Source organism: Gymnoscopelus microlampas (assembly GCF_963454915.1).
Source record: "Gymnoscopelus microlampas genome assembly, chromosome: 16".
In the NCBI taxonomy this organism is placed as follows: Eukaryota; Metazoa; Chordata; class Actinopteri; order Myctophiformes; family Myctophidae; genus Gymnoscopelus; species Gymnoscopelus microlampas.
In genome coordinates, this window is record NC_139953.1 from 23204901 (window position 1) to 23230855 (window position 25955).

Genomic DNA, 25955 nt, shown 5'->3' on the forward strand with positions numbered 1-25955 from the left:
CACTGTCTCCAACAGCATGGAGCAGTTGGCGCAACCATAGCGCCACCATGTGTACCGGAGGACATTTTTTTAATGAATGAAAAAAAAAGAAGCCAGTTCTGCCATAACCTACTTGCATAACCTCGCTGTCGGCCAGAAACCTCCCATCTCCATATTTTAACAGTGTTTTTTAAATTAACGTCCTACTTGATCACACTACAGCGTCACACAAAATCATCAAAAGTAGCAGATCTGCAAGCTCGAAACGAGGCATTTTGAGCTTGTAGTTCAGCTACTTTTGAATTTGAATCCTGAAAAGTAACAGTTTGACATGAGGTTTCCACCTGACAAGAGATGATGAAGTAGTTTACATTATGTAAATCCTGCACTTCATGACTTTAATCTAAATCATCTGCAATTTTTCTTTTCATGAGGCAAAATAACAGGGTTCCTCATCATATTAAAAGTTGTTTATTGATATTTGGTCAGTACATGAAAAGGATTGAAGTCAGAACAATACGAACAAGGTACATTGTATATAAACTACACACAAGTCAAACAGAATTCTTTGTCAGGGATGGAAAAATGAAAATATGGATTAAAAAAAACATGGGCCAACATCTAAAAAATATACCTCCCTCAACATTGAAAATGTACTGTGAATCAGTCAGCTGTGATTTAGTGACATTTATTGACAATGAGTTACAACACCAGATGCCTGATGATTTCAGTGTCGAGAGCTCAAACAAAAACAGTTCAAATAACCAGGTGTGTTCGAATTACCAAGCAAGAGCCAAAAGGAAAATAAACTACTTTAAATCATACACCCACTCATTTCAAATCTATCAACATTATACCATTCACATTAATATGTCTGTTTAGCAACATAACGTGGCAGAGGCATCACAATATCCAAGGGAGAAAGAAGAAAAGAAAGGTTCTGGACAGCAGTTCTGTTCCAGACTACGCACAGCAGTTCCGTTACAGACTACGCATTTGTCATTTGTGTTGTATTAAAAAAAAGAGAAAGACAGTACGTGTTACAAAGTACATTACAAAACAGCCCCGTCGCTCATGTTGGAGTCCAGGCCATTTAGAGTGTGCCGCGACCCTGCAGTCCTGGTGGCCTTGGTCACCGGGCCAGTCTTGTCCTCATGGGGGTCAGTGTTGGAGTCTGTGTCGTTTGAATGCTGAGTCAGGGACGTCTCGCTGCCTGTGGGAGAGTCCACGCTCTCGTACCCTGCGCTCAGCTGGGTCCCGAACCCCCCCGCTCCTCCTGCATTCACCACACGTGTCTGACTCCCCGCTGCCTCTTCCGAGTGGTTCGAGAGTTTGGTCTCGGCCTCCCCGGGACTGGAGGCCACCGGGGACATGGGAAAGTCTTCTTCGGTGCTGCTGACCTCTCGGTACAGGCTGGGGGTAGTGGTCTCACTTCTCTGGGATGAGTTCCCGTTGCTTGGTCCATTAGAGAGCCTCCCGAAGTCTTTGCCCATTGGCTCGGAGGGTGTGGTGTCCTGCTCCATCTGAGCAGATGGCTCAGTGGAAGGGGAAGTCCTGCTGGGGCCTGCAACGGCAGAGGCCCCTGGGTCTTGGTTGAGCTGCTGACGGGTGTCCTTCAACTGCTGCTGCAGGACGAGGATGGTGGTCTGCATGCCCTCCACCTCCTCATCCAGCTGGATGATGAAGTCATTCAACTCTGGGGAAGGAGCAGATTTATATACAGATATCAATATTCCAGGAGAGAGGAGGATGGCGGACGATCAACAAAATGAACCTGCCATGAGGTGTTGGCGAGAAAAGCAAGTAAACGAAATCATCAGCATGTTGAAGCCTAATTTATACTTAATTATAAAACACTCAGGCTCAAGGAAAATAGATTTTAAACTGAGAAACATGCCATGTTGCGTAATGTTTCACAAATGAAAATCAGTTACTTTGGAGAGCGACACTTGCAGTCATGCGGCAAAGTATAGATCAGCCAAAAGACAGAGGCAGGCTATGTTTCTCACCGTCCTGGCTACTCTTGAGCTCCTCGCTGTACTTCTTCTGTAGAGCCAACTCAGCCTCCAGCTGGGCAATGCGTCCCTGGGAAAGCTGCCTGCCCAACTCCTGGTTTTCCTGAATCAGCATTCGACATTTGGCCATCAGTTTCTTCCCTGTTTGGCTGTAAGGGAAATAATTCTGACATCACACAGTGAACCAGGAGACAATCACATCTACAGGGACACTACTTCTCTCTACCAAAATGCCTGACCTACTTTCCTGTTTGCCAAAAGCCAAAAATAACTTTTCTACCCACTAATGTATGATTTAGTCTGTGGTTAAGAGAAGTCAGTCCCATGTGGGATTTCATTCAACTCAAGACTTGAATGCATTGCTACAGTAAATCATCAGGAGTCACATTCCAAGCAACATGTGAAATTTAACAATGCTTGCATCAATTGCATTGTGAGTCCAAAATACAAATTGATCTATGTCCTTTCCTTGACAAAAATCGTAATTAATATTTTTTACACTTCTAGCCACATTAAAAAGTATAGGAACTTTACTATGACCCAACCTAGAATAGGCACAATGGTCTGTTACGTGAAGCCCCCATCATTACAGTAAAACTTAATTCACCACATGGTGTATCAAAGAACAAAATAAATTCCAAACAGAGCATTTCCTAGCAATTTAGCAACCGCTAGAAACATGTACGTTAAAGATGAAAGCAGAACACCAAAAACTAGCAGTAGCTATGTTACCAACTAAAAGACCCCTAGCTTTTAATTATCCACAAAACATCCAATTACTATGCTCTGCAAAACCTAGCACATTGGATTGGTATTCAACTTTAACAATCAGGACAAATGTTTCAATGGATAAAACTTAAGTTTAGAAAAAGCTTTTAGAAAAGCTTTCTAAGCTTTATCTCAAGGTCGAGTACAATTGCCACAGTTCAGCGTGTCAATTATACTTAGGACTGCCAAGCAATTAGGTTTTACAATCAAGACACTATCACCACATTTTCCAGCCAAGCTGTGAAAGGGGATTAAGTTCTAAATTATTTCAGACCATTAACACCCCGCCATCTAATCAGTCTGTAAAAAATGAATGGAATTGGTTCTACCCAGAGGAAATTATACATTAGCAATTGCTTGCACATTGTCCAGGTGATGAACCCTAGAAAAACAGAAGTAGTCATTAACTTAAAGAGTTGCTTCAAGTTGCTATTGCTTCAAGAGTTCACTGAAGCAATATCTGTGAACTCCAACGCCTTACAGATTACCAACAACTAATGTGTATAACTTAGAGTAACATTAGTGTTTTTTTCCCCTAATAATGTTTACAAGTGGCTGGAGGACTGATTCGCACTTTCAAAATGTACAAAATGTCAATCATGAAATCTGATTCTTTGCTATGTGACGAACATCTGATCTTATGTTTGTTGTCAAAATAAGGAGAAGCTGACTCCACCTATTTTGTTCTGTTAATACATAATAGGCCAATGTCAAAGAGGTGATTAGAAAAACAATCGCTGAGGGAGGGGTTGCGATGTCAATCACACAAACAGATATATCACACAGAATACACTCATTAAAATGGTAACATTATCCGTTTTAAGACATTTGCATTCACAATGTGAAGCCCTCAATGCACCAACGGCAGTGTGTGCCACTAAAACAATGTGAAGAATGAAGCCTTTCATTGTTCACATTTCCTGTTTTACAAGGTGTAAAATAGCTTTTGCAGCAATTATACTACTGTTCACAGTTCACACACTGCAGTGAGTGCCGTGGGGACTTCAGAGAAACAATAAAATTAAACGGCAATAAATGAAAGCAGTCACAAAGTAAAACATGTAAATACACTCTACCCGGCCGTGGACCCATGCTCAAACACAGGTGATCGGACCCTCATGCCTGAAACATAGTCCCTTCTGGACGGAGGGTCTGGTTCCGCCCCTACCGGCTCCTCCCACAGTCTTATGTCATTTCTAGTGGCTCCTCCCCCAAAGTCTTAAAAAGCTTATCCTAGACACTTTCCCATGTTATTGCAATGTACTCTAGAACTGTCCGAAAAGTCTTTATGAATCTCAGGCAGACTAGCACATATGCATGTGGTGTATTCCACCGTTAAATGTCTTATGCAATTGCATATGAGAATAGTCTTTACTGCTGATTTAGGCTAGGGACGCTCTCTGCTTGGGCAGTTTACCCAAGTCTGACTCGATCTCCACCATAACCCCCCTATTTATTTATGTCAACTGTCTGGTTTGGGCTTAGGGGGCAGGCTGGGCATATCCATGTCGGAAGTGAGTGACCACCTCTTCAGGAACCATCCCGACTCCTTCAGGCCCTCCGATGGCAAGGGGGCACAAGGGGAGCGAGCTGAAACACAAGTATCACCTGACCATACTGTCTTTTCAGTTATGATTATGTGATATGTAGCTGGCACAGTGCAAGAGTACAAAAACAAATGGCAGTTTGCTGCAGTGTTTGTCTTTCTGTAAAGTTTGTGTCTCGTGGTGAGTACAGCACTTCTCAGCCTTCCCCCCCACCATTAGTCCTGCATGCCTGCAGTGAGAGTGGGGGGCGTGGGGAAGTCTTGACTTTTTGAGGGGGAGGTTATTTTGATTGTCTTTACCTATCAGGTGTAAATTTCCAGGCACTCAATTCATTTTGGGCCTGCTCCAGTTTGTCTTTAGTCTGTTCCAGTTCAGCCTTCATTTTGAGGAAAAACAAGTTGATGGCCGGGTCCACCATGGACGTTCGCAGTTGGGCGGCACTGGGTTGCTGCGCTTGCTTGAGGTACTGGATCTGGGTCTGCAGGATAATAGAGACAAGTATCAGTCCATGGTACAGATGTAAGCCCACTAAATGGTTAACTGTTACATATAATTATTTCATGCACGCATCCATGAATTTTAGCTCAAGGCAGCAATGTACCCATATCAAGCTAGTTAGTGCAGGACATTTAAGTTATTTAGACATCGGGAGCATGACAAATAGCCGATCCGAAAATTCGTCAAAAACTCACATTAATATACTAATTTGATGATGCCTTATTTAGGTTGATGACTTGTTTATGCTTTTATCTAAAAATAATAATGTTGCTTTATCGCCACAAATATTCGCGTCCTGTAGTCATGACACAAACAGCAGTTTAAATGAATGTTGATTAATCTCACAAAATAAACACTACCGGTGTGTAGGACCTTTAGAATCACTTTAAAGGAACTTCTGCTTGTTCAAATTGTTTTTTGAAGACTCATTTTAGAATAGATGCAGGTGTCTTATTATGCTTAAATGCTACATTCAAGTCCAATGTCCCCCCTTGGTACCTCTGGTAATATCAAAACAAAATTATCTCTACAATGATGAGACTCTATTGCTAGCAATCAATTTCCTATTAACCCCATAAGAATTTTGAGCTTTCACATTTTTTCCCCAAGTAAATGGCCCACTATGGATGAGTTCACAAAGAAACTCACCTTTGTAAGTTTCAGCCACCATGATGACCTCTAATATTTCCACCGAACTAATTTGATTACATTTACATACAAGGCAACGGGTGCAACTCACATGGCGCAAAAAGCACAGGCAATATAGCTCATAGTCTTATATTCTTCAAGACAAGGTAGTACTCTGCATTAATTCATGCTATTCTTATGCAGTCGTAGCAAGCGTTCTTCACATTGAAGCCTTTTCCAACTACCAAACCCCCGCCCGCCCGGCAGTCAGTTCAGCTGACCTTAACTGACTGAATGCCATTTGCTGGCATTAAGCCCCTGAATGATCCACTGAACTGTCAATCTGATAAAAGCAGCCCTCCACCTTTAGACTGCTGTTTATGGCACAGAATGACAACAGGGTGTGAAGTAATGTCTCAAATGAATAGGCTACATTGTAGCCGCTACAACACTGTGAATGGTCTCAAGTTATTATCCGTAACCTGCAAATGATCGAGTATCAACAGATGACACAAGTTTACAGAGCATGACTGTTTACAGTATCCACTTAAACGGAACTACTGACATTTCTGTGCTTTTTAAAGGGCAAACAACATTCCAGATGCTGTTTGAGTACATAAAATGCTCAAGAGCATCAAATATCCCCTTATTGAAAGGTAGATCACGGACCATTTCCCCCCAAATGCTCTTGAAAGGAGGAACTATAGAAGTTCAAGGAGCACATACCGTGCACTCTTGCATTTCCTGCTCCTTGGTGGCCAGCCGCATGACCAGGATGTTCTCCCTGCGTGCTGACTCCTGTTGCTGCTGTTTCAGCTTCTCTTCAGACTCTTTCAGCCCTGTCACGTCATTCGCTAAGGTGGAGAGAATAAATGCATATGGATAAAATAAACATCACTAGATAGAAAAAACATTCCAACAGGATACGTACAGTGACAGTGTGCAGTCATGGGAGAGATCGAAATGTGTGCTGTTATATTATAGGAATGTTATGAAGTATGTCATAACTGTTGCACTTACAACTAAGGTCTGCGTATTTCGCCTCCAGGACCTGGACGTAAGCTTCGTGTTGTTTCCACCTGTGGGGAAGAAGGCATTTCTTAACATCAGTTGCTCTGTACTCAATGCAAGAGGTCCCTACACACACACACACACACACACACACACACACACACACACACACACACACACACACACACACACACACACACACACACACACACACACACACACACACACACACACACACACACACACACACACACCAGTAATGGGGTGTTTACCTACCTGACACACAACTCTTCCCTGGTCATGGTCTTCATGTCAGATTCACTTAGGCGAACCTGTATGAAAGATTACGTCAACAAATGGTCAGATAAACATACAAATCCCATCGTGTTTACATTACATACAACATTAGGAATCTATGAAAACAGCAATACTGACCTTCTTTGGAAGAGGCTCCTCGTTAGTCATTCTCAACTCTGAAAAGGATGACCAAAAGAAAAGAAAAGCACAATTTAATCCCAACAGCCTTTCACATATATTAAATACAGACACTTGTCTACAAGGTGGAAGCGTGGGATAATCTTCTGGGGCAATGGAGAGAATTTAAAAAAAAAACGTCTTGGCAAGATAATCACATGCTTCCGGTGTTGATGTTGCTGGGTTTACAGTAATAACGGGTAATTACAGCAGCCAGATTGACTATCTACTGTCTAGATCAGGTTAAGTTATAGCAGTGTGGATAAATGTTGCCCTGCATTATAGCCGCTGTGGCAGCCAGTGTTTAGCGGCTCTGCGGTGCAACGCATGTCGGTGTTTAAAACAAAAGCCTCGCCCGCCCTGCTACCTGGCCGAAGGTCTTTCAAAAACACTCATTTAGAACCCAAACAGACGCGGGCGTACTACTGTGTTGGTTAACGGGGGCTTAAATTTAAAAAAGCTCCGCCAAGTAGCATGCAACTTCTTGGCCCCCAGTGCGCTGCTCCTTGTTATCACACAAAATGGCGGTGAAGGAAAAGACTCCCTCCCTTGTGGTGGTGTTCCTTTTCCTGAAAGTATATCGGGGTCTTCGTCTCCGCTCGCGAAAACCCTACCATGGTTACAACACGAAACACTTACCGGAGCCGTTTTCTTCGATGTCTGGAAACGTCTTCGGCTTCAATGGCCACCAAAGCTGCCGCTGCACGGAATCGATACAATCCACACAGTTCGGAGAGGACTAAACGCTGTCTTGCGTCGGTGTAGTCGTCGCCATCATCCTCATACCGCGGAGAGAAAACAGATATGGCAGCTTGTGCTGCTGCGCTGCTCTGCTTTGCGGCACACGAGCTGACAGGCCAGTGGTGCCAGATTGTGTGAGAGAAATAAGCAACCGGGTCTAGGAAAACAAGCCCAAAAGAAGAAACTAGGGCACTAGGCCATATTGAGGATAGCAGGATAGGTGGCTGTTTAGTCCAAAATGTTAAAAGATATATTAACAAATATTTAAAAAATTGCTTAAGTAAAGTATATATGATTAGAGCATGTTTAAACAGTCGACAATTAAGGACACATATTTCTACAATTGCTACAAATTGCTACAAAATCTGACCTGTATATCCATCCAGTGAGTCATTTTGGGGCATACACAAGAAGTTGAAGGATAGAATTAACTCTGATAATGCATGTACCATGCATAGTCACATCATGTATACTTTACATTACTTAAAACAATGGGCATCTGGACGAGTTGGCACCTGGAGAGGTGGGCACCAGGACAACTGGGCACCAAAACCATCTGGGCACTAGGGACATGTGGGCACCTGGACAAGTTAGGGTTGGAGATAACTGGGCACCTGGACGACTGGGCATCTGGAGAGGTGGGCACCGGGATAACTGGGCACCTAGACGAATGGGCACTGACTTGTTCTTTAACTTTACATAGCATGCAAGCCTAATCCTCATCCAGATTCCAACTCCACTGCCTCCAGCTTGTGTCGCTACCAGCGCAAGCAAACATTGTGTTCTGCCTATGAGAACAGCTGACTGTTTGACAGATGCTTAAGCAACAAGCTTAAGCAGGCCAATGGATTGACTGGGCCTGTGCATACCTAGTGATGAGGGGGGGTATGTTTTTTTTTCTATAATTTTATTGTGTACTGTTTAGCTATGTTTTCTTTAATCCTGTAGCATTCAGCTCAGCAATGTTTTTAGTTCAGTTATTGTTTTCCCTCTATTTTTTAACAGTAGGCTACTATTTATCTCAATTTATTTTTCTACCATTTCATAGTGTACTGCTCTATTTTTTTTTAACAGCAGGCTACTATATATCTTTAATCATTTGGTAGTGTAGGCTACTGTTAAGTGTTTACCTATGTTTTCTCTATCCTAACATTGATCATTTGACCATTTTTTCTTATTCATTCTTATTGTCAAGCCCCTACTGAAAAATAACAACCTAGACCCCTCTGCCCTCGCTAATTTTAGGCCCATCTCTCAGCTCCCATTTTTATTGAAGGTTTTGGAAAAAGTTGTGTACATCTAGCTAGCTTTTTAACCACTCATGGTATCTATGACACATTTCAGTCTGGTTTTAAACCTGGCTCCAGGCTCGAGCACTGTGTAGGTATCACTGGCACCTGACCGCCCTACAGTGGTTCAGGTCAGACCTGACTGACAGGAGTTTCGCAGTCAGGCTTGGCAAATACTCCTCACACATTGCCCCCCTCTCCTGCGTGGTCCCCCAGGGCTCGATTCTTGGTCCTATCCTATTTTTATTGTACATGCTGCCCCTAGGAGCCATTATTAAGAATCGCAATCTATCATTTCACTTCTACGCTGATGATGTACAGCTTTATCTGCCTTTAAAAGCTGATAGTTTTCTCACTGTCCCATTTCAGCCACTGCCAAACTACCTCACTGACATAAAAAGTTGGATGAACAGCAACTTCCTCACCTTGAACGAAAGTAAGACTGAGGTAAAAAAAATTGTCCAAAAGTCAGTCCCTCCTCTTACCACCTTGGGCCCCCTCAAAGCTAACATCCACTCCTCAGTTAAGAACCTGCTGGGTGTGATGCTTGATATTAATAATTTTAAGTTTAACAAACAGATCAGCTCTGTGGTCAGAACCAGCTTTTTCTAACTTAGGTTGCTGGCCAGGATTAAGGGCTATCTCGACCAGTCAGCCCTTAGACGTCTACAGCTCGTACAGAACGCTGCCGCTCGCCTCCTTACTGGCAAAAGGAAGTGCGATCATATCACCCCGGTCCTCGCCTCACTCCACTGGCTACCCGTTAAATTTTAGAATTGATTTAAGATTTTACTGTTTGTTTTTAAAGCCCAAAATGGGCTGGCCCCCCAGTATCTGTCTAATCTCATAGAGCCATACACCCCAGCCAGGGCCCTGAGGTCGACTGACCAGCTGCTCCTGATTGAGCCCACAACTAACTACAGGTCCAGAGGTGACCGAGCCTCTGGAACAGTTTGCCCCTACATATCAAGTCTACTCGCTCCTTAGCGGTCTTCAAATCCTCACTAAAAACTTGTTTCTTCTCCTTGGCTTTTAACTCTGTCTGATTGTATAAACCTGGCCCTTACGTTTGGCCTACGTCTTGGCCTAATTGTGAAATGCTGTTTTTATTCTTTTTGTTATTATTTTTCTTTTGTTGTTGAATTGTGTTATTTGTTTTATGTTCTCTGTTTTTCTTGTTTTTAATCTGACTTGTACAGCACTTTGGTTGACCACTGGTTATTGCTAATGTGCTTTATAAATAAAGTTTGAGTTGAGTTGAGTTTTTGGTATTTTACCATTTTGTTCTATTTTTAACAGTACTTCTATTTTTGGCAAATACACTCTTATATTGTACTTTGAAACGCTGTTATGATGTAATTTTGACCTCAGCACTATTTTGACAAATAAAGAACAGTGGGTTGAATATAACTTAACAACAACAAAGCAGCAAGCTATGTAAAGTTAAAAAACACTTGTCTACACGAATCCTAATTCAGAGCCCTCTCGTCCCTGTGCTCACATGTCCCTAGTGCCCACTCATCCTAGTGCCCAGTTATCCCGGTGCCCAGTTATCTCCACCCCTAAGTGCCCACTCATTCAGGTGCCCAGCTTTAGAATAATATACTGTATACATTGAAAATAGCCAATCTACAAGCTGTGAGCTTGTAAATCTTTAAAAAAAGAAAATCTGCACACCCAAATCTGGTACGGGGCTACCTGGCACAAAACATTTTCAGATAGGGGTGTTAGGGACAAATACATATTAATTTGAGGGTCCATGACGTGAAAATATTTGAGAACCTCTAGTTAGAATAATTTAAAAAATTGTGAAGCAAGCCCAAATAATCAACTATACTTTAGAAATAAGCCCAATAAAAAGCAACCTGCAATTAGATCCATTTTAGTTGACCTTGTATTGTAAACTGTACTTCCATGTGCTTTTTCTCTGCAACCTTCTAAATAAAGTATTCAATCAATCAATCAAACCAATATTTAGAAGCAACTTCACAGAAAAATAAGTCCAAAGTCGCTTATAATAATAAACGGACATGGCAACACTGGCTGACAGGCTTTCCCTTGAGGGGCGGGACAAAAAGACTAACAACTTCATGTTATTGGTCGGTTTTCTGTTACTCGAGCCCGATTTGTACTTCGTCGTACGGGGGGTGTCGCGTGCCGAAAATAGCCGATCTACAAGCTCACAAGGTGTATGAGCGGACGCAACGCCATGAGCTTGCAGATCGGCTATTTTCGGCGCGCGATGCAGTCGTACGCTGGAGGATATTAGACATTTAAAGGCCCAATCAGCGATACGAACGTAAACAAATTGCTGGCCCCGCCACAAAATAGAATTATCTTTTTGTTTTTTGCTGTTTATATTTAGTGCTGTTTTAATTTTGTTTACGTTGGTAATGTTGTAAACACGGTAGTATATATTTGTTTGGGGTAAAAAATAAACCTTGATTTATGATGGGGTTGAAAGTTCTAAATAGCATATTTTCCATCTAACAATCAAATAATACTTTCAGGATGTATGTGCACATAGGCCTAATTCAAATGTTAAAAACGTAACATTTCCACAATCATTTATTTTATAGTCATTGTAGCCTACTAGCCTAGATCAGTCTGATGCAACCTGATGGGTGAGTAGGGAACTAGGGGGAACTAAACAAAAGAAAAAGTAGGGTGAATTAATGTATCAGAAACGTCAATGTGTCTCGATAATCACACTACAAATTGTTTAGCAATACAATGAATGTTAAGTGTGTACAAACTGTCAGGGGTGGGCTGTAAATCCTGATGTTGTTTGTACATAAATTGGGACCCCCCCATGTGGTGTTAATGGTACAGTCCTAAACTGTCATCAGCGTTGCCATGTCGGCTTAATATAAGTGACTTTGGGCTTCTTTTTCTGTAAAGTTGCTTGTAAAAATTGGTAGTGCGGGTTGCGGCGGTTTTTTGGGACTGTTTTTAAAGTGTACTTGCTTATTTAGGCTTGCTTCCAAATGCATTATTTAAACCAGTGGTTCTCAAATATTTGCATGAAAATGTTTTGTGCCAAGGAGCATCTGTGTTGTTAGAATGTTTAAAACAATATTCAAAATATTTGACATTTTATTAGAAGAGTTTTTGAAAATAGCAGATCTGTAGATTGGCTATTTCTAAATAGCCGATGTATACAGCATAATAGATTTAAAGTGCTCATGTTTGTGGCCGCTTCTTTTGGGCTTGTTTTGCTAGAGCTGTTTGCTTATTTCTCTCACATAAGCTGGCAACACCGGCTCCAGTCCTACACTGTCATGTTGAAGTGTAATTTCAAGGACAATCCCAGCTGTGTGAGTGTGTGATTGCGCTGTGTGCATCTACTATACATTGAGACGACGTGTGTTCCGTGGGTCATACAACATGCTGTGCAGAGTTGGTCAAGTACGCAGGTAAAACAACAACCAACAGCGATTTAACTGACTGTATTCTGTAGAAAACACGTAGTTAAGCCATGGTACAGTCATAATGTTAGCTATAGATAGCATGTCCATGAACTTGAGACGAAGGCATGATGTTTATTGAAACCAGGAGATGCTATCATAGCCTAGCAGAAGAGCTAGGTTAGCTTGTGGCGTTTAAGCCATAGAGGTATAATATAACGGTTTAAACAGTCGTACAGTATGTTTCCAGCTTATTTGGTTATGACATGATTAAGAATTTTGTAAGCTATGACATCCCCGCATGCATGGCATTCTTTGTCCGAATGTCCGTCCACATTTAGTTTGCAGTAGTATCCGAACTAAGTACGTTAACTTAATCTTCAATCCAGGGCAGTCAGGGACAAGGTGCTCCACCCATTGTATTGGATAACTTGGACCAGGCTGCTACTTATTTAACAGTGACATTTCTTGCCTGAAATCTCATTTCCTCTGAAGCCACCAATTGTCTAGTAGTGTTGGCCACAAGCAACTTAGCTGTTATAATAATGCTATCTATCTGGCATGCGTCTAAGTTCAACCAACCCATGACAGTCCATTCATTGAAACCGACAAGTCCTATCTGACAGTAGTGGCTCCTGGCAATCTTTAAGGGGGGGGGTTCGACTACATAATCAGCTAGTTAACAAAACCTTGTCATATTGCATTTTCTAATGTAATTGACCTACGTTCAAAATACAATTACAGTATTGTGTTTAGTCTCTGAAAAGATCAAATTGGTATCCCAACCTGAAAATGTAGCTATTTTCTGTTTAATAGAGAGCTGGTGAGATCCCTGTTACTGAACAAACACTTTAGCAATGATTACTATCAATTCAATTCAATTCAAAGGGCTTTATTGGCATGAGAAAACATACGTTTACATTGCCAAAGCAAAAAGCACAATACAACAATACAGCAATACAATCAAAATAAAAAATGTACATTTGAAAGTCAGATTACTATCAATGGTTACTATAAGAATAGAGCTCCAGGGTGGGGGGGGGGGGGGGTTTATTGGTGAGAACCAGTCATAAAAAAGGTTTATCAAGCTGTGGGCTAGCACACAGGAGCACAAACAATGCATTGAAATGGCTGGCCGGGGGGGGGGCAGATAAGACTTTTTGGTTTCAATGAATGGGCAAGGGTTGGTATTGCAACTTAGATGCCAGATAGCATTATAGCATCTATGTTGCTTGCAGCTATAGTGTTATAATTCAAGCACTTGTCTTTGTTTCAGGTGCACAGCCAGCCTGTGTCAAACATTAAACCAGGTTACTGCATCAAGGCAGAAGCACACGCTACCTGACCTGGCGTATGATTATGGTGCGTTGGAACCCCACATCTGTGCTGAAATAATGCAGATCCATCACAGCAAGCACCATGCCACTTATGTGGCCAACCTCAACGTCACAGAGGAGAAGTACCAGGAAGCACTTGCAAAGGGTACAAACTAAGAGCTCAGATGATGCTTTAAATCAAATGTTAAATCAAATGTTAAAGGGGTGAAGGGGCTTGTGTTGTATTTATTCCCATGGATGTGTTTGGTTCCTACTCCAGGTGATGTGACGGCACAGGTTTCCCTCCAGGCCGCTCTGAAGTTCAACGGCGGAGGCCACATCAACCACACCATCTTCTGGACAAACCTCTCACCAAATGGTGGAGGGGAGCCACAGGGTGAGGTTGAAAACAAAGCATGTATTGTCACATCACAGGTTTACAGGTGTAAAGTGGGTGGAATTATTTATGGTGCCGCGCACCATCATTTAGTTGTTTTCATGAGAAGGGAGAGATGGCGCGAGAAGAAAAATACAGGATAGAAATGGGTAAAAAAATAAAAATAATCATCTGTTCATTAACTGGCTGAGCCATCATGCACCCCTGAAATTGGTAATTTTGACCTGAATTTACTTTTCCTAAAAATGTCTTATTTGCATTGCAAGAATTTCTAAATTCTGTTTGGAGAACTGTTGAGAACTGTTAAAACTGTTTGTCGCTGCATGTGATATGCCTGTTATTCCTACTGGCTTAACACTGGGCTAACGATTCACCTCCCTTTGAGCCACCAGATGGTGCAAAGTTGAATCTACTGCTACAAGATGGCCTAACCGTAATTTTTTGTTATAGTCACTGGCCACCTATGCACCTATAGTGCCTCCTGAAATATACGTGTGTATATAAAATGAATTTGAGGGAGCATCTCAGGTCCTTAAATAAAATCCTCATTTCCTACACTTGCATCCTTTCCTTGCACGTTAGTCCCTCCCACTGAGGAAGCATGTAGGAAATGAGGAGAGGGGAAAGGAGGACATTTTGTTAGAGAAGTGGGATGTGAATTCCTCTGAAGTGTCATGTCGTGCGACGTCCATTTCTGGTGACGACAACACAGGTGATAGGCCCCCTCCCTTGTAGGGGTGTTATATTGTCATGCTGTTCAGCTTGGAAAGGCTTGTCTTAAGAGCTATTAGATTAATTCTTTAATCTTATATTTCATATAACTTTGCTATCTATAGCTAACCTTATGACTACCTTGGCTTAACTAGGCGCTTTATACAGAATATAGTCGGTTAAATCGGTGCCGAGCCTTCCAAACTACATGCAAAAAGCCTGTTCGCCTTGTTGACGCCCCCTTCAGGATTTTTGGCACGCTCTATTTTCAGGTGCTGAAAATTCAAAATTTAAGCCAATCAGGAGAAAGCACTGAAAATGCATTTTCTGTTTAATAAAGAGCTTGAGAGACATGGGAGACTCCTTTTACTGAACAAACACTCTATAGCCATGAGTACTATCAGAATATAGAGCTATTTAACACGTATTTTAACTAAAGTAAATCACTTACTCTACCTTTTTGATGAGAGATGCAAGATAATCATTAGGCTAAACTGTTAATTTGGGACATGACTCTCCTCTAAACTGTTAGTTTGGGACATTACACTCATAGGTCAGTTTAAAAAGTGTTATGGAAGCATTTATGTTAGGAGGCTACATACAGTATTTTATTAAACTTTGACATTTAAAACAATCTTAAGGCCAGTCCACACCAAACTCCTTGCATCATGCAACTACGTACTTGCAACCATTATCCCCTATGGCACTTGGAAGGAGTTGCACTGGTGTGTGGACTGGCCTTAAAACTGTTTTGTTGCAAGGAGTTGCAACTAGTTGCATTGGTGCGGTCTGGCCTTTAGGAAGATTATAAAACGATTATTTTCTTAAGTCATTTTAGCCTATGACATAACATGCAAGCAGTTATCTCTGCCCTGCAGCATGGTGCATGTTATCTCAACAAACTCTTCACATCAGTATATAGGAAATACCACACTCCTACTTTGGAACATACTTTGTAACAAAATCTAATTGTGTGTATCCTTTGTAAATCTGAATGTCATGACCACTGTAAGTCAATGTACTGTAGTTGTAATTCAATATTATTGATATTATTTTAGACGTATTCTCTTGCATTAGGCCCAACCCTATTCACAATGCACTGTGCGCATGCTTCAAAAACTTCAATTTTAAAGGTAGCTAGATAATGGGTGGATAACGTTAACTGTTATAAAGCTAACTGGGCCATCCTTCCCCCTAAATATCGTGATTAGATGTGAATAAAGTTGCTTTCTTTCTTTGACATCCTGCAGGGGAGCTGATGCAGGCGATCCAGAAAGACTTTGGCTCCTTCCAGAAGTTGAAGGAGAAGATGTCTGCTGCTACAGTGGCAGTACAGGGCTCAGGCTGGGGCTGGCTGGGCTACGACAAGGAGAGTGGCAGGCTCCGCGTTGCTGCTTGTGCTAACCAGGACCCTCTCCAGGGAACCACAGGTCAGTTTCTAATGGCAATGCCATTATTAAATGGAACTGGCCATCTTTATGCATCAGCTTTCCTTCACTTATGGGTCACGTTATACAGAGTTTTCAGTGTTCGGTTATATTGGTTTCTTCTTTCTGATCCACAGCTCTTATTCCCCTCCTTGGTATTGATGTATGGGAGCATGCTTACTATCTGCAGTACAAGAACGTCCGGCCTGACTATGTCAAAGCTATCTGGAATGTCATCAACTGGGAGAACGTTACTGAGCGTCTCCAGAACGCCAAAAAGTGAACTCTTAATTCTTTAAAGTTTCCCCAGCTTTCTAGGGGTAAGAGCATGTTTGAACTGGGTCAAATACCATTTCCAAATTATTCTAAGAATTTGTTTAAACCTGAGAGGTGGGCTTTACTTGATCAAGCCTAAAAGTGTAATACAAATATCTACGAATAATTCTGGAGAAATTAACACAAGTTACACTTTATTGACATTTAGATACTAACTTCAAATCTTGTAATTGTCAGTGTTTCAGACTCTCATATGGTCTTTCATGTGAAACATCACCCATCTGATTCCTAAGTAGGATATAAAAAAAAACACCCACACAAATACATCTGGCCCAGTTCCCTCTCCATCCCCTGGACTTTATTTCCTTGAAAACGCACAAATATATCTTTCACAGCAAGGCTGGCTGGCTTTTCATAACCAAGTGATGACCGTTATACGGTAGTTGATGTTAAATATCCAGAATGCATATTCAATCTGCTGAGCTTTGTGTTTGTCATAATGGTTGGCACCAAGATCGGTTGAAGTCAAATTCATGTTTTTGATGTATTATAATAAAATATAGGATTTCAATTCAACTTTTTCTGTGTTTGTTTTGGACTTTGGTGTTCACTTTCTTAAAACTCTTCTATATTCAAAGACAGTTGTAAAGGAAAGGCAAGGAAAACTACAGATTTATACAATCAACATGAAATTACCAGTGAGAGTAAAGGCCTTTGGCAAAGTATTTATTGTAGTGGCATGCATATCAAGGAAGGTGTCACTTTATAAAAACTTAATAGAATGTCATGTTTCTTTTTTTATTAGATGGTCACCCGATACGATAACTTCATCACAGTACAAATCTAGAACATATTCCTGTTTATATTCCGGTTTAAAGACTGGAATCTAGAGCCCTACAGTTAATGATGTACAACAATTGTGTGAGGAAGGAATTGGGTGACCGTTTAAAATTGTGATTCCTGAGTCCTGAAAAATGGCATAACTATAAGGGATTTTATTTATTTTTCAATCTAATGCTCTGCTTTTTTAGATCAGTTCACTGGAAGTATACCATGTAGCCAAAAGGTGGCAGTGTTCTCCAAATAATTCTGCTTTGGCTGCACATCAGAACTTAATTACCCTTTCCAAGAATGCTTTGAGTCAAGTGTATACTCAATGATTAATGACTTCAAGATCAACATAATTTTGATATGGCATGCGATCATACAGCAAACAATAATAAAATCCCCAGTTGCCATGTATTGCACTAATTGTCTCACTTAGTGGCCTCAGGGGCATCTCTGTCTGATTGATTAAATTAGTTCGTAAAACAGCTTCCAAAGAAATACTTAACATTTGTATTATATTAATAGATGTTTATAGTGTATATTTTTTAACCGTTCTTTTGAGACTTATAAGATTTTAGTTTCCTCACTTAACCAGCACAGTACAGTCTTGTACAAAACGATGCTTTAAATAGTTTGATATATGCCTTGCAGTCTATTGCGCTCATTTATAGAGAAATATTAACAAGGCCAATGTTCCTCAATTTTCTGCATCAGTAAGCAGACTTTTATTTCATGAGTAGTTTGTCTAACATCTGCACACAAACCATTCATCACAGCTCTTTCCCTCACTGTGTTGTGTTCTCTCAGATCCTATCAAAAATTGTCTTTGCAAATTGGTCTGAGATGTCTACTTTAATTTCAGCCATTCAGCTCCCCAGTTAACAATTGTCACCAATCGGATGGCCAATACGAAGTTTGGATTCCAGAAGTCCCACCCTCATCTTGGAGCTCTCTGTCAGTCAGGCACACTGTCCTGGGCAGTGATCAGACTTCATACTGTGAGTTACACAATACTTTGAGACTTGACACAGCACCAAATCAAATATATGGTAGTTATTGTTCTTATACACAATTTGAATTCTCTACCAGTTATTTTCTATGTTTAATACCTGAATACAATTGACTACCCTCTCATGAGTGATACTTTAAAAGCTTGTTTTCTGGAAGCTTGATTCCATTTGTATGGTACATCTAAGAACCAGATGTCAATGGTGCCGGGACATGCTGCAATGGCCCAACACACTAATATATGTACCATAATGTGACTTTTAATATTTGGGCTCCATTAAATAATCAAATATCTCAAAATTGAAATGTGCTTTAGAAGAAGTAACAGTTTTTGCTTTTCCACTTTCATTTTGGGTCAGGTCAACTGAGATATGTTATTTCTGATTAGCGGATCTGTCAGACGTTTTCCATTTTTTGTGGACTTGTGCACATATTTTCATGAATGTGGCAGCAATAATTGGTACTAAAGCAGTACCTCTGCCCTCAGGTGCTCTTTAGGTATGGACTACAGAGGCTGCACCTATTTTTGTAAATATATTAGTAATAACATTAGCAGACAAGCTTTGACAACTTCATTTTGTGACGTTAGATTTTTTTCTGCCAGCCTTTGAAAACCATTTAACAGAAGTCTTCCCCCTTATAAGACGGTAGCCTAAATGTGGCCTACTTTTGCTCTGTTGAATCTGGGGCGTGCCAAAACGTATTTCCTTCTTCCACAAGTCTTATAAAGAGCAGTGAACTCACTCAGGATGCAGTTTCTCTAACCTCTGGAAGGAATGAAGGGCAATATTTCTCAGCCAGAGTTTCACTCTTCCCAAATCACTTCCATTGTCTTTTCTCTCTCTCTCTCGCTCTCTCTCTCTGACTATTTCACAAGACATTCTGGCTTGAAAACTAGGATGAAAGCTCTTTCCAGGGGACTGTCATGCGTATAGTGTACCCCACAGACACACAAACACACAATCTCCTTTGTGATTTTATTTTAATTCTTGTTTAAATGACTAGTACTATGATCTTCATCAGGCCTGTTAGAAGAAAAACTATAGTAGTATAATGTAAATCCTCCTCAGCAATTAAACATTCTAGAATGGCTGCAGGTGAAGTTTTAACACATGCTCTTAACATAAGTTAATTATTAGGATTAGCTTAGTAGCAGAAAGGGAAAGTCTTTTGCTTTTAGCTCCAGGTCTATCATATTACACACACACACTCACGCATGCATGTGCACGCACAAGCACATGACATGAATGCATGCATGTGTGCAGACATGCATGCAGTATACAGAAATACAATATACACACACTCATAATAGGAAATTAATACAAGGTCCACATTTCAGTGGGTACACACAAGCATGTGATGGAATCTCACATGTGGCTTTGTCTCACATCCTTACTTTCATTGTTATGGCAAGAGCTGAAAAGTGCGTGCCGATCACATACTGTGTTCTTTAATGTGCCCAAATTATGGCTTGGATACGCCACATAGTCAGGTTTTCCTTGCATAAAAATGTTAATGTTACTCGGCATTTCAAAGATAAATGTAGGGTGGCCCGAAGGAGAGAAAAACATACCAGCTCTCAAAAATAAACTCTTGTATTACTTATTCAGACTTCCTGAAGTGCTGCCATTTTTTTTCGCAGTCTCTCTAGTTGACTTTGGGTCGGATTTGTAGACATTGAGCTGAAACTGTAATTTCCCTTGTCTCTAACATTTTGGTAGTGTATTATTTATGGTTGGGTTGTCTTGATAAAGGTGTTTGTGAACTAAACGTCGAAATAAATCAATGCAGAGGTCATTGGTGTGCGGGAATTATATTGTTTTCTTTGAAAAACATATTATTTGGGAAGTCTGTCAGCTCACATAATGATAGACAGACAGAAATATAGAAAGATGGATAGTCAGACAAATGTTTAAATTCTTCAACGGGAAGTTTGGGAGTCACTCCTTTCCTTACCTGTGGTGATAGAAGGATAGCCACCATTTTCGCTCCCAGCAAACCAATACATGGGCTATTCTGTCCTATGACGACCACAGATCATAACTGCAACCCAAAAGCTTAACCCTAGTGTAGTAGCTAGCTTAATCAGCAAACGATCAGAACAGGTTTATAATCCCCACAAAAAAGGTGTCTCGTTTTCAGCAGTGTAACATGCATTATGCCCCTTGTCCTATACAAGCCGTCACAGTCCCACTTGAAGTGGAAAACTATTAGAAATGGAGTGGCAACAAGAGGGAGGTTAAGACTTTCCAGCTTTGGTTGTCCGTTGTTCCTGGCAAAGAGGGGCAATGGAGCTGCATACAAGGCACCCATTTGGTTCTGAGTATAAGTGCTCTGAGAAGGAGCTCTCCACAGGGCACTGAAGTGCCAGGAACTAGACATTTCAGTGGGACTGGCATGACATCTGGACTGGCTAAATGCCCTCTCCTGCAGCTATGGTGAGTAGGCAGTTCCGTTTAACATGGCCACTGAGAGGGCTTGACAGGCAGAGAAGGACCTATGCAGAGAACAGTTACATTTCTTTAAGATCTTGTTTAGGCAGTGCTTTGCTTTATTTTAGACAGGAGACTGTTGACAGACAGGAATATGAGTGGAGATATGGGGAATGACATGCAACATTGGTCTCTGACCTCTCTGCCTTTCTTAGTGCTCCCTCAATGTTTCATTTCTTTAAACATCAACATGATTCATACCTGAAAACAAAACAACTCTGTATGTCTGCGTGTGCAATATGCCTTACATAGACTACCCAATAGTCTACCCAAACCGTTTGATGCTAATCCCAATTTTGAAGAGTCCTACAGACCTACACCACATATTACGAATGTTTTGACCAATATTTTGTCAAAAAGTGCATTTTCAATCAATCTGAAAAACTTAGATTTGATTAAAGTTACAGTTTCTATTTGCAGAACATTTAACTTAACAACAAATACAGAAATAACTATGATAGATTTTAATGAAGTAAACTTCAATTATGAAAAGAATATCAATTATTCAATGAACAAGAACAAGAACAAGTAGGCCTACATCTGAAATACACACAAACTGAACTTCATTTATTTAACCACTCAAGAGAAAAGCAAGTGTTTTGTACACCTACAAAGGAAACAGGTGCGTAGGAAAAGACCGAATGGGGGCCAAAAACTCTGTCTTCAAATAAAACGATGACTTTAATGGGAATATAAACAGTGTGTGGGAATTCTATTCTATTTAGCCATAGTTTTTTCTATTTAACCACTTAAAGCTTGAACTCCGGGTTCAAGCTGATTTGAACCCGGTTTCCTGCGCAAGTTTTTGATATTTTTTACCATTGAGCTAATAGAGCCTGCCTGCTTGCTCAGGGATTAAATTGAATCTTGACCATCAGGTCTATGTGAGACGAATCAAAATGTCTGAATAGAAGAGCAGGGATACAAAATACAACCACCCCAATTGTAAAAGTTATATTGTATTAATATACTATACCATACAGATTGGACAAAATTACATTTTATTCATTAAAATAAGTTACATAGTGCCACTTTAATCCCTATAAAGAAATAGCGTATCTACAAACTCACATGTCGCAACACGATACATTGTGAGCTTGTAGATGTACTATTTTTGTAAAAGCTTGGGAGACAACTGGGAGACATCAGCTGCATAATTGGCACTACTGATAAAGGTAAATGGCTGATATATTGGTCAAACTGATCGGTCAGGCAGCTGGCTCTAATGTTCATGTGTGCACGTGGCTATGATATGAGAGACCGAGAGGTAGACAAAACATGCACACGTTCAGAAGAGAATAGAGGGGTAGCGTTGGGGAAAAGAGAGGGGAGGGAGGGTGTGACTACACACTGTATGGCTTCTTTTCAGCAGTTACGTAAGTGGCTAAACTCACGAGTATAACAGCATCTGAAGGACTGTGGACATCATTTGGGCAGGAGAGTGAGTGTGAGGACTTGCCACAGGACTAGGGTCATTTGGGTTTACATGGGATCCATCCAGACTTGACAAATCCTCACAGAGATCAAGGCTCCTCAATTATATGTCCAAATGTCTCCTCTCCCATCACAGCACTATAAATGAAAAGATAGATAGTTAGATAGATAGCTGTAGAGAGAGAGAGACAGAGATAGATATGTCCTCGGTGGCAGCTGTAGCTCCAATGAGGCCACAATGATCCTTCTGTCGATAAAAAAAAGAAGAGTGAGATTTATATTTGTAAAACATCAACTCCGGACAAGTTTATGGATCAGTTTACAAGCTTGTGAATCATTTCCACGGTGCCAGCCTTAAAACTTTAAAGCGTTGCAATTAAGATAACCTCATCATTTAAGGTGGCCTAGGATTGATTTGTTTGTGTGCGTGCATGCGTGTTTGTGTTTGAGTTTGTGTTTGTGCTTGTGTTGGGGTGTGTGTGTGTGTGTGTGTGTGTGTACAAGCATGTCCCTGAGCTGCGCATATGTGAACAAGCCAACACGGCTGTGTTTCCTCTCTCTCTCTCTCTCTCTCCTCTCTCTCTCCTCTCTCTCTCTCTCCCTCCCTCTGCCTGTTTCTTGGCCTTTAAATGTGGAGTGGCCTTCCCCATTGCTGTATTATTCATCTTGGCAATTAAGCCTGCTGGATCTTGAGAGGATAATCCCCTTGGATTTAATCAAGAGGAGAGAGTTCTTCTGGCATGACATGGGTCCTCCTCCTCTGGACTCGGAGCTCCTCAGCAGATCCTCTTTGGCCGAGCCCTCAGGATGTCAGAGGGAACTGGAGAGATCCTGGAGGACACTCACAGACAGGATATCATAAAGGTTCCCATGATGCCATAAGGGTGCTGGCACTCGCAGCAGACTGTACTTCCTGTCTGGGAGGGAGCTGCTCCTGCTGTCATGAGGATCCACGTGCACACGCAGCGCTTGATCCGCTTTCAACTGCAACAGGAGTGCAATTAATTCTGCAGAGCGCTACGATTTAAACAGGTTAGAATCCACATTATAAATGTTGAGTAAATCGAGTTAACTATGCTTCACGTCCATGGAATAAAACCCCAAGATTGCGATTTGAAAGCAATTTTTCACAAGTCATGCCTGCTTTTGCAAACCTTTCCAAAAAGTGTGGAAAAAAGAAAAGCCTTTCCGCAAGTACTCCCTCCACTTGGCTTAATGTAAGCGTGTGTGTGTGTGTGTGTGTGTGTGTGTGTGTGTGTGTGTGTGTGTGTGTGTGTGTGTGTGTGTGTGTGTGTGTGTGTGTGTGTGTGTGTGTGTGTGTGTGTGTGTGGGGGGGGGGTGTCTATCTCTATCTATCTATCTATCTGTCTGTCTGTCTGTCTACTGCATCTAAATATCTCTGGTCTTCAAGCCACCTGTTCTAGACACTAAAAAGGAGGTATGGTATCTGTGAACGTGGGATGACAACACAGAAGCCTTGGGGTACAGTACACTACCGTATATTGTTTCTGCTTCCTGTTACAGTATGTTCTTTTCTTTGGCGTGTAAATGGAGTGTACATCTGCTTCTGAGTGATTCTACTGTATGTAAAGCACAGATCTCTGACAGAATATTGGCACTGTGTGTGAGGCCATAATACACATTGCTTGCCTAATAGGATTTATCAAATGTACAGGGATTTTTTGGAAACAATTCATCTGCAACAGGAAGATCAAGGAATGAAAGTTGGAGTGAGAGAGAATGCAGAAGGAAAGGTTGATTTCCTTTTGCTCTCACTCAGTTTCATAGATTACAAACAGGAAATATGCCCAGCCAGGGTTATTGTGTGTTCAGGTTCCGGTACCCAGTATTGGCCTGGTTATTAGGTGGGTTACCTGCTCTCTGTATCTGTTAGTCCATGTCCCGTTTATGCCCCGATATGGAGATCTCTGTATCTGTTAGTCCATGTCCCTTTTATGCCCATATATGGAGATCTCTGTATCTGTCAGTCCTTGTCCCTTTATGCCCATATATGGAGATCCCTGATTCACAATGGACCAAAATCCTATCAAAGTAAGAGTGACAAAGAACCCATATGTCAAAAAGGCTGTTATGGTCCATTACTAAAGAAGACCTTGCATGGTCCGTTAAAAAAGATGCAAGCAAAGAAAAATAAATCTTTGATATCACTGATGGTATCCATTAAGCTCAGACATTGTGCTGTTTTGGTATCCTGATCAAAGTTACATGTTTGGGAGTACATGTGAGGTGGAACAAGATATAAAATATATTACCAATTGCACATCTGCCAACATACTGAGCTGCGTCTGCAGTTTTCCCCTCTTAACCTTCACCAATACAGTATGGAAAACTGGCCGTGCTAGCAGCAGCAGATTTTTCTTTTTTTCCTGGGGCAGTGGAGTGAGGCAGAATCTTCTTCAAATACACACGGGTTGGAAAACAGACTCCTTGACAGATGTACTTGCAAGAAAGACGGGAAGAAAGAGTGAGGTGAGGTCATGTTAGTAACAAGATGCCTCTTGACTGAACATGGAATAAAACAGGTGTTTGTCCTTATGATGCACCTTCGTCTAGTATATAATCATAGGCATTTGGCTGACAGCCTTATGCAGAGTGAGTTACATTGAATGAGCGGTGAATTGCTAAAGCACCTGTGATATGAGTTGCTGTAAGTGTACATGGTTATTGATGGACAAACACTGGCTTTTGTGGGGATCAGACCTACAGTCTTTCTGTTAGGGATGGATTCTTGCGTTTCATATTAGTTCCGCTTCAATTCATTTTTGCATCTGCATCCAGAAATGTCTTGCATCACCATAATAAATCATTATAACAGTAATGTCCAATTGCATTCTCAGGTGTTATATTTCAGCAACTGCAAAGCGACACATTATCCACTATAAAAAGAAAAGTGCTATCCAATAGTCTCAACAATCTGGATAAATTGCTCTCTGCTGTCTTCGTAATTCAGTCATAATGAGACCCATGATGTGATGAAGTCATTGGACATCCCCCCTGGACAGAAGAGACACTAGGCTATATTTTTCTCAGCGTCCGTCTCAATCCATCTCTCTGGTCTGCTGTATGTCACCCTCCGACTAAACACAGCAGACTGGTGTGCATATGGAACACTGGGACCGATAACCAGCAGTGGAAAAAGTGACGGGATCATGACAGAAGGTATTTTGAAAGAGACGGAGCGAGAGTGGGAGAGAGAGAAGACATTTTCACCTCCTGTCCAGTGGTGTATAGCCACAGATGGCTAGGCCTAGAGACCAACCCACCCTGGACCCGCCCATCCCCAATGCTGGAATTAAAATATTATTTATTTGTTGAAGTTGTAAAAGCGTACAAACTGCTCTCTTGCTGAAATTAATGTTATTCCATTATTATTTTATATTTGTGTAAAATAAATAAAGACCATGGAATTGCTTGGATGAATAAGACATGATTTGCTTGTTTGTGTAAAACAAGACTAAAAGTTTAAAAGCCCTGCTAGCGGCCCCCAGAGGCTGTACTGCTCCTTACAACCAACCAGACCAAAGTGCTTTGAACTAGTGCACCCTGCCATCACTATCGGGGGGAAAAAATGTCAAAACAAAAAAGAAAATGTTTAATTATTACCAGTAGCACAATTACCTTCAAGGGTAAGAGTTATGGCAGAATGTTTACCAGTTAGGGTTAAGAGTGCATAGCCTATAGGTCATGTG

General features: G+C 41.2%; 2 protein-coding genes across 5 annotated transcripts; one reads left to right on the forward strand and one right to left on the reverse strand.

Moving 5' to 3' along the window:
- Positions 1 to 436: 436 nt before the first annotated feature.
- wtap (WT1 associated protein) lies at positions 437 to 7734 on the reverse strand. 4 transcript variants are annotated; one of them, XM_084082717.1, is made up of 8 exons: positions 7559 to 7734; positions 6881 to 6918; positions 6722 to 6777; positions 6455 to 6513; positions 6161 to 6288; positions 4609 to 4787; positions 1989 to 2143; positions 437 to 1675 (listed from the first exon to the last, which is right to left on the reverse strand). In XM_084082717.1, the coding sequence occupies exons 2-8, from the start codon at positions 6908 to 6910 to the stop codon at positions 1032 to 1034; spliced, it is 1251 nt and encodes a 416-aa protein (XP_083938843.1). In that variant the 5' UTR covers positions 6911 to 6918; positions 7559 to 7734; the 3' UTR covers positions 437 to 1031. The 4 variants fall into 4 exon arrangements, with proteins under 4 accessions (XP_083938843.1, XP_083938844.1, XP_083938845.1 ...); XM_084082720.1 differs by lacking the exons at positions 437 to 1675; positions 1989 to 2143 and having other exon boundaries at positions 3892 to 4787; XM_084082718.1 differs by lacking the exons at positions 4609 to 4787; positions 6161 to 6288; positions 6455 to 6513; ... (1 more) ...; positions 6881 to 6918; positions 7559 to 7734 and adding an exon at positions 3839 to 4607.
- A 4482-nt stretch (positions 7735 to 12216) lies between these two features.
- On the forward strand, positions 12217 to 17059 carry sod2 (superoxide dismutase 2, mitochondrial). The gene is made up of 5 exons (XM_084083536.1): positions 12217 to 12365; positions 13633 to 13838; positions 13953 to 14069; positions 16031 to 16210; positions 16345 to 17059. Exons 1-5 carry the CDS (start codon positions 12337 to 12339, stop codon positions 16488 to 16490), a joined length of 678 nt encoding a protein of 225 aa, XP_083939662.1. The 5' UTR covers positions 12217 to 12336; the 3' UTR covers positions 16491 to 17059.
- The last annotated feature ends 8896 nt before the right edge of the window (positions 17060 to 25955 follow it).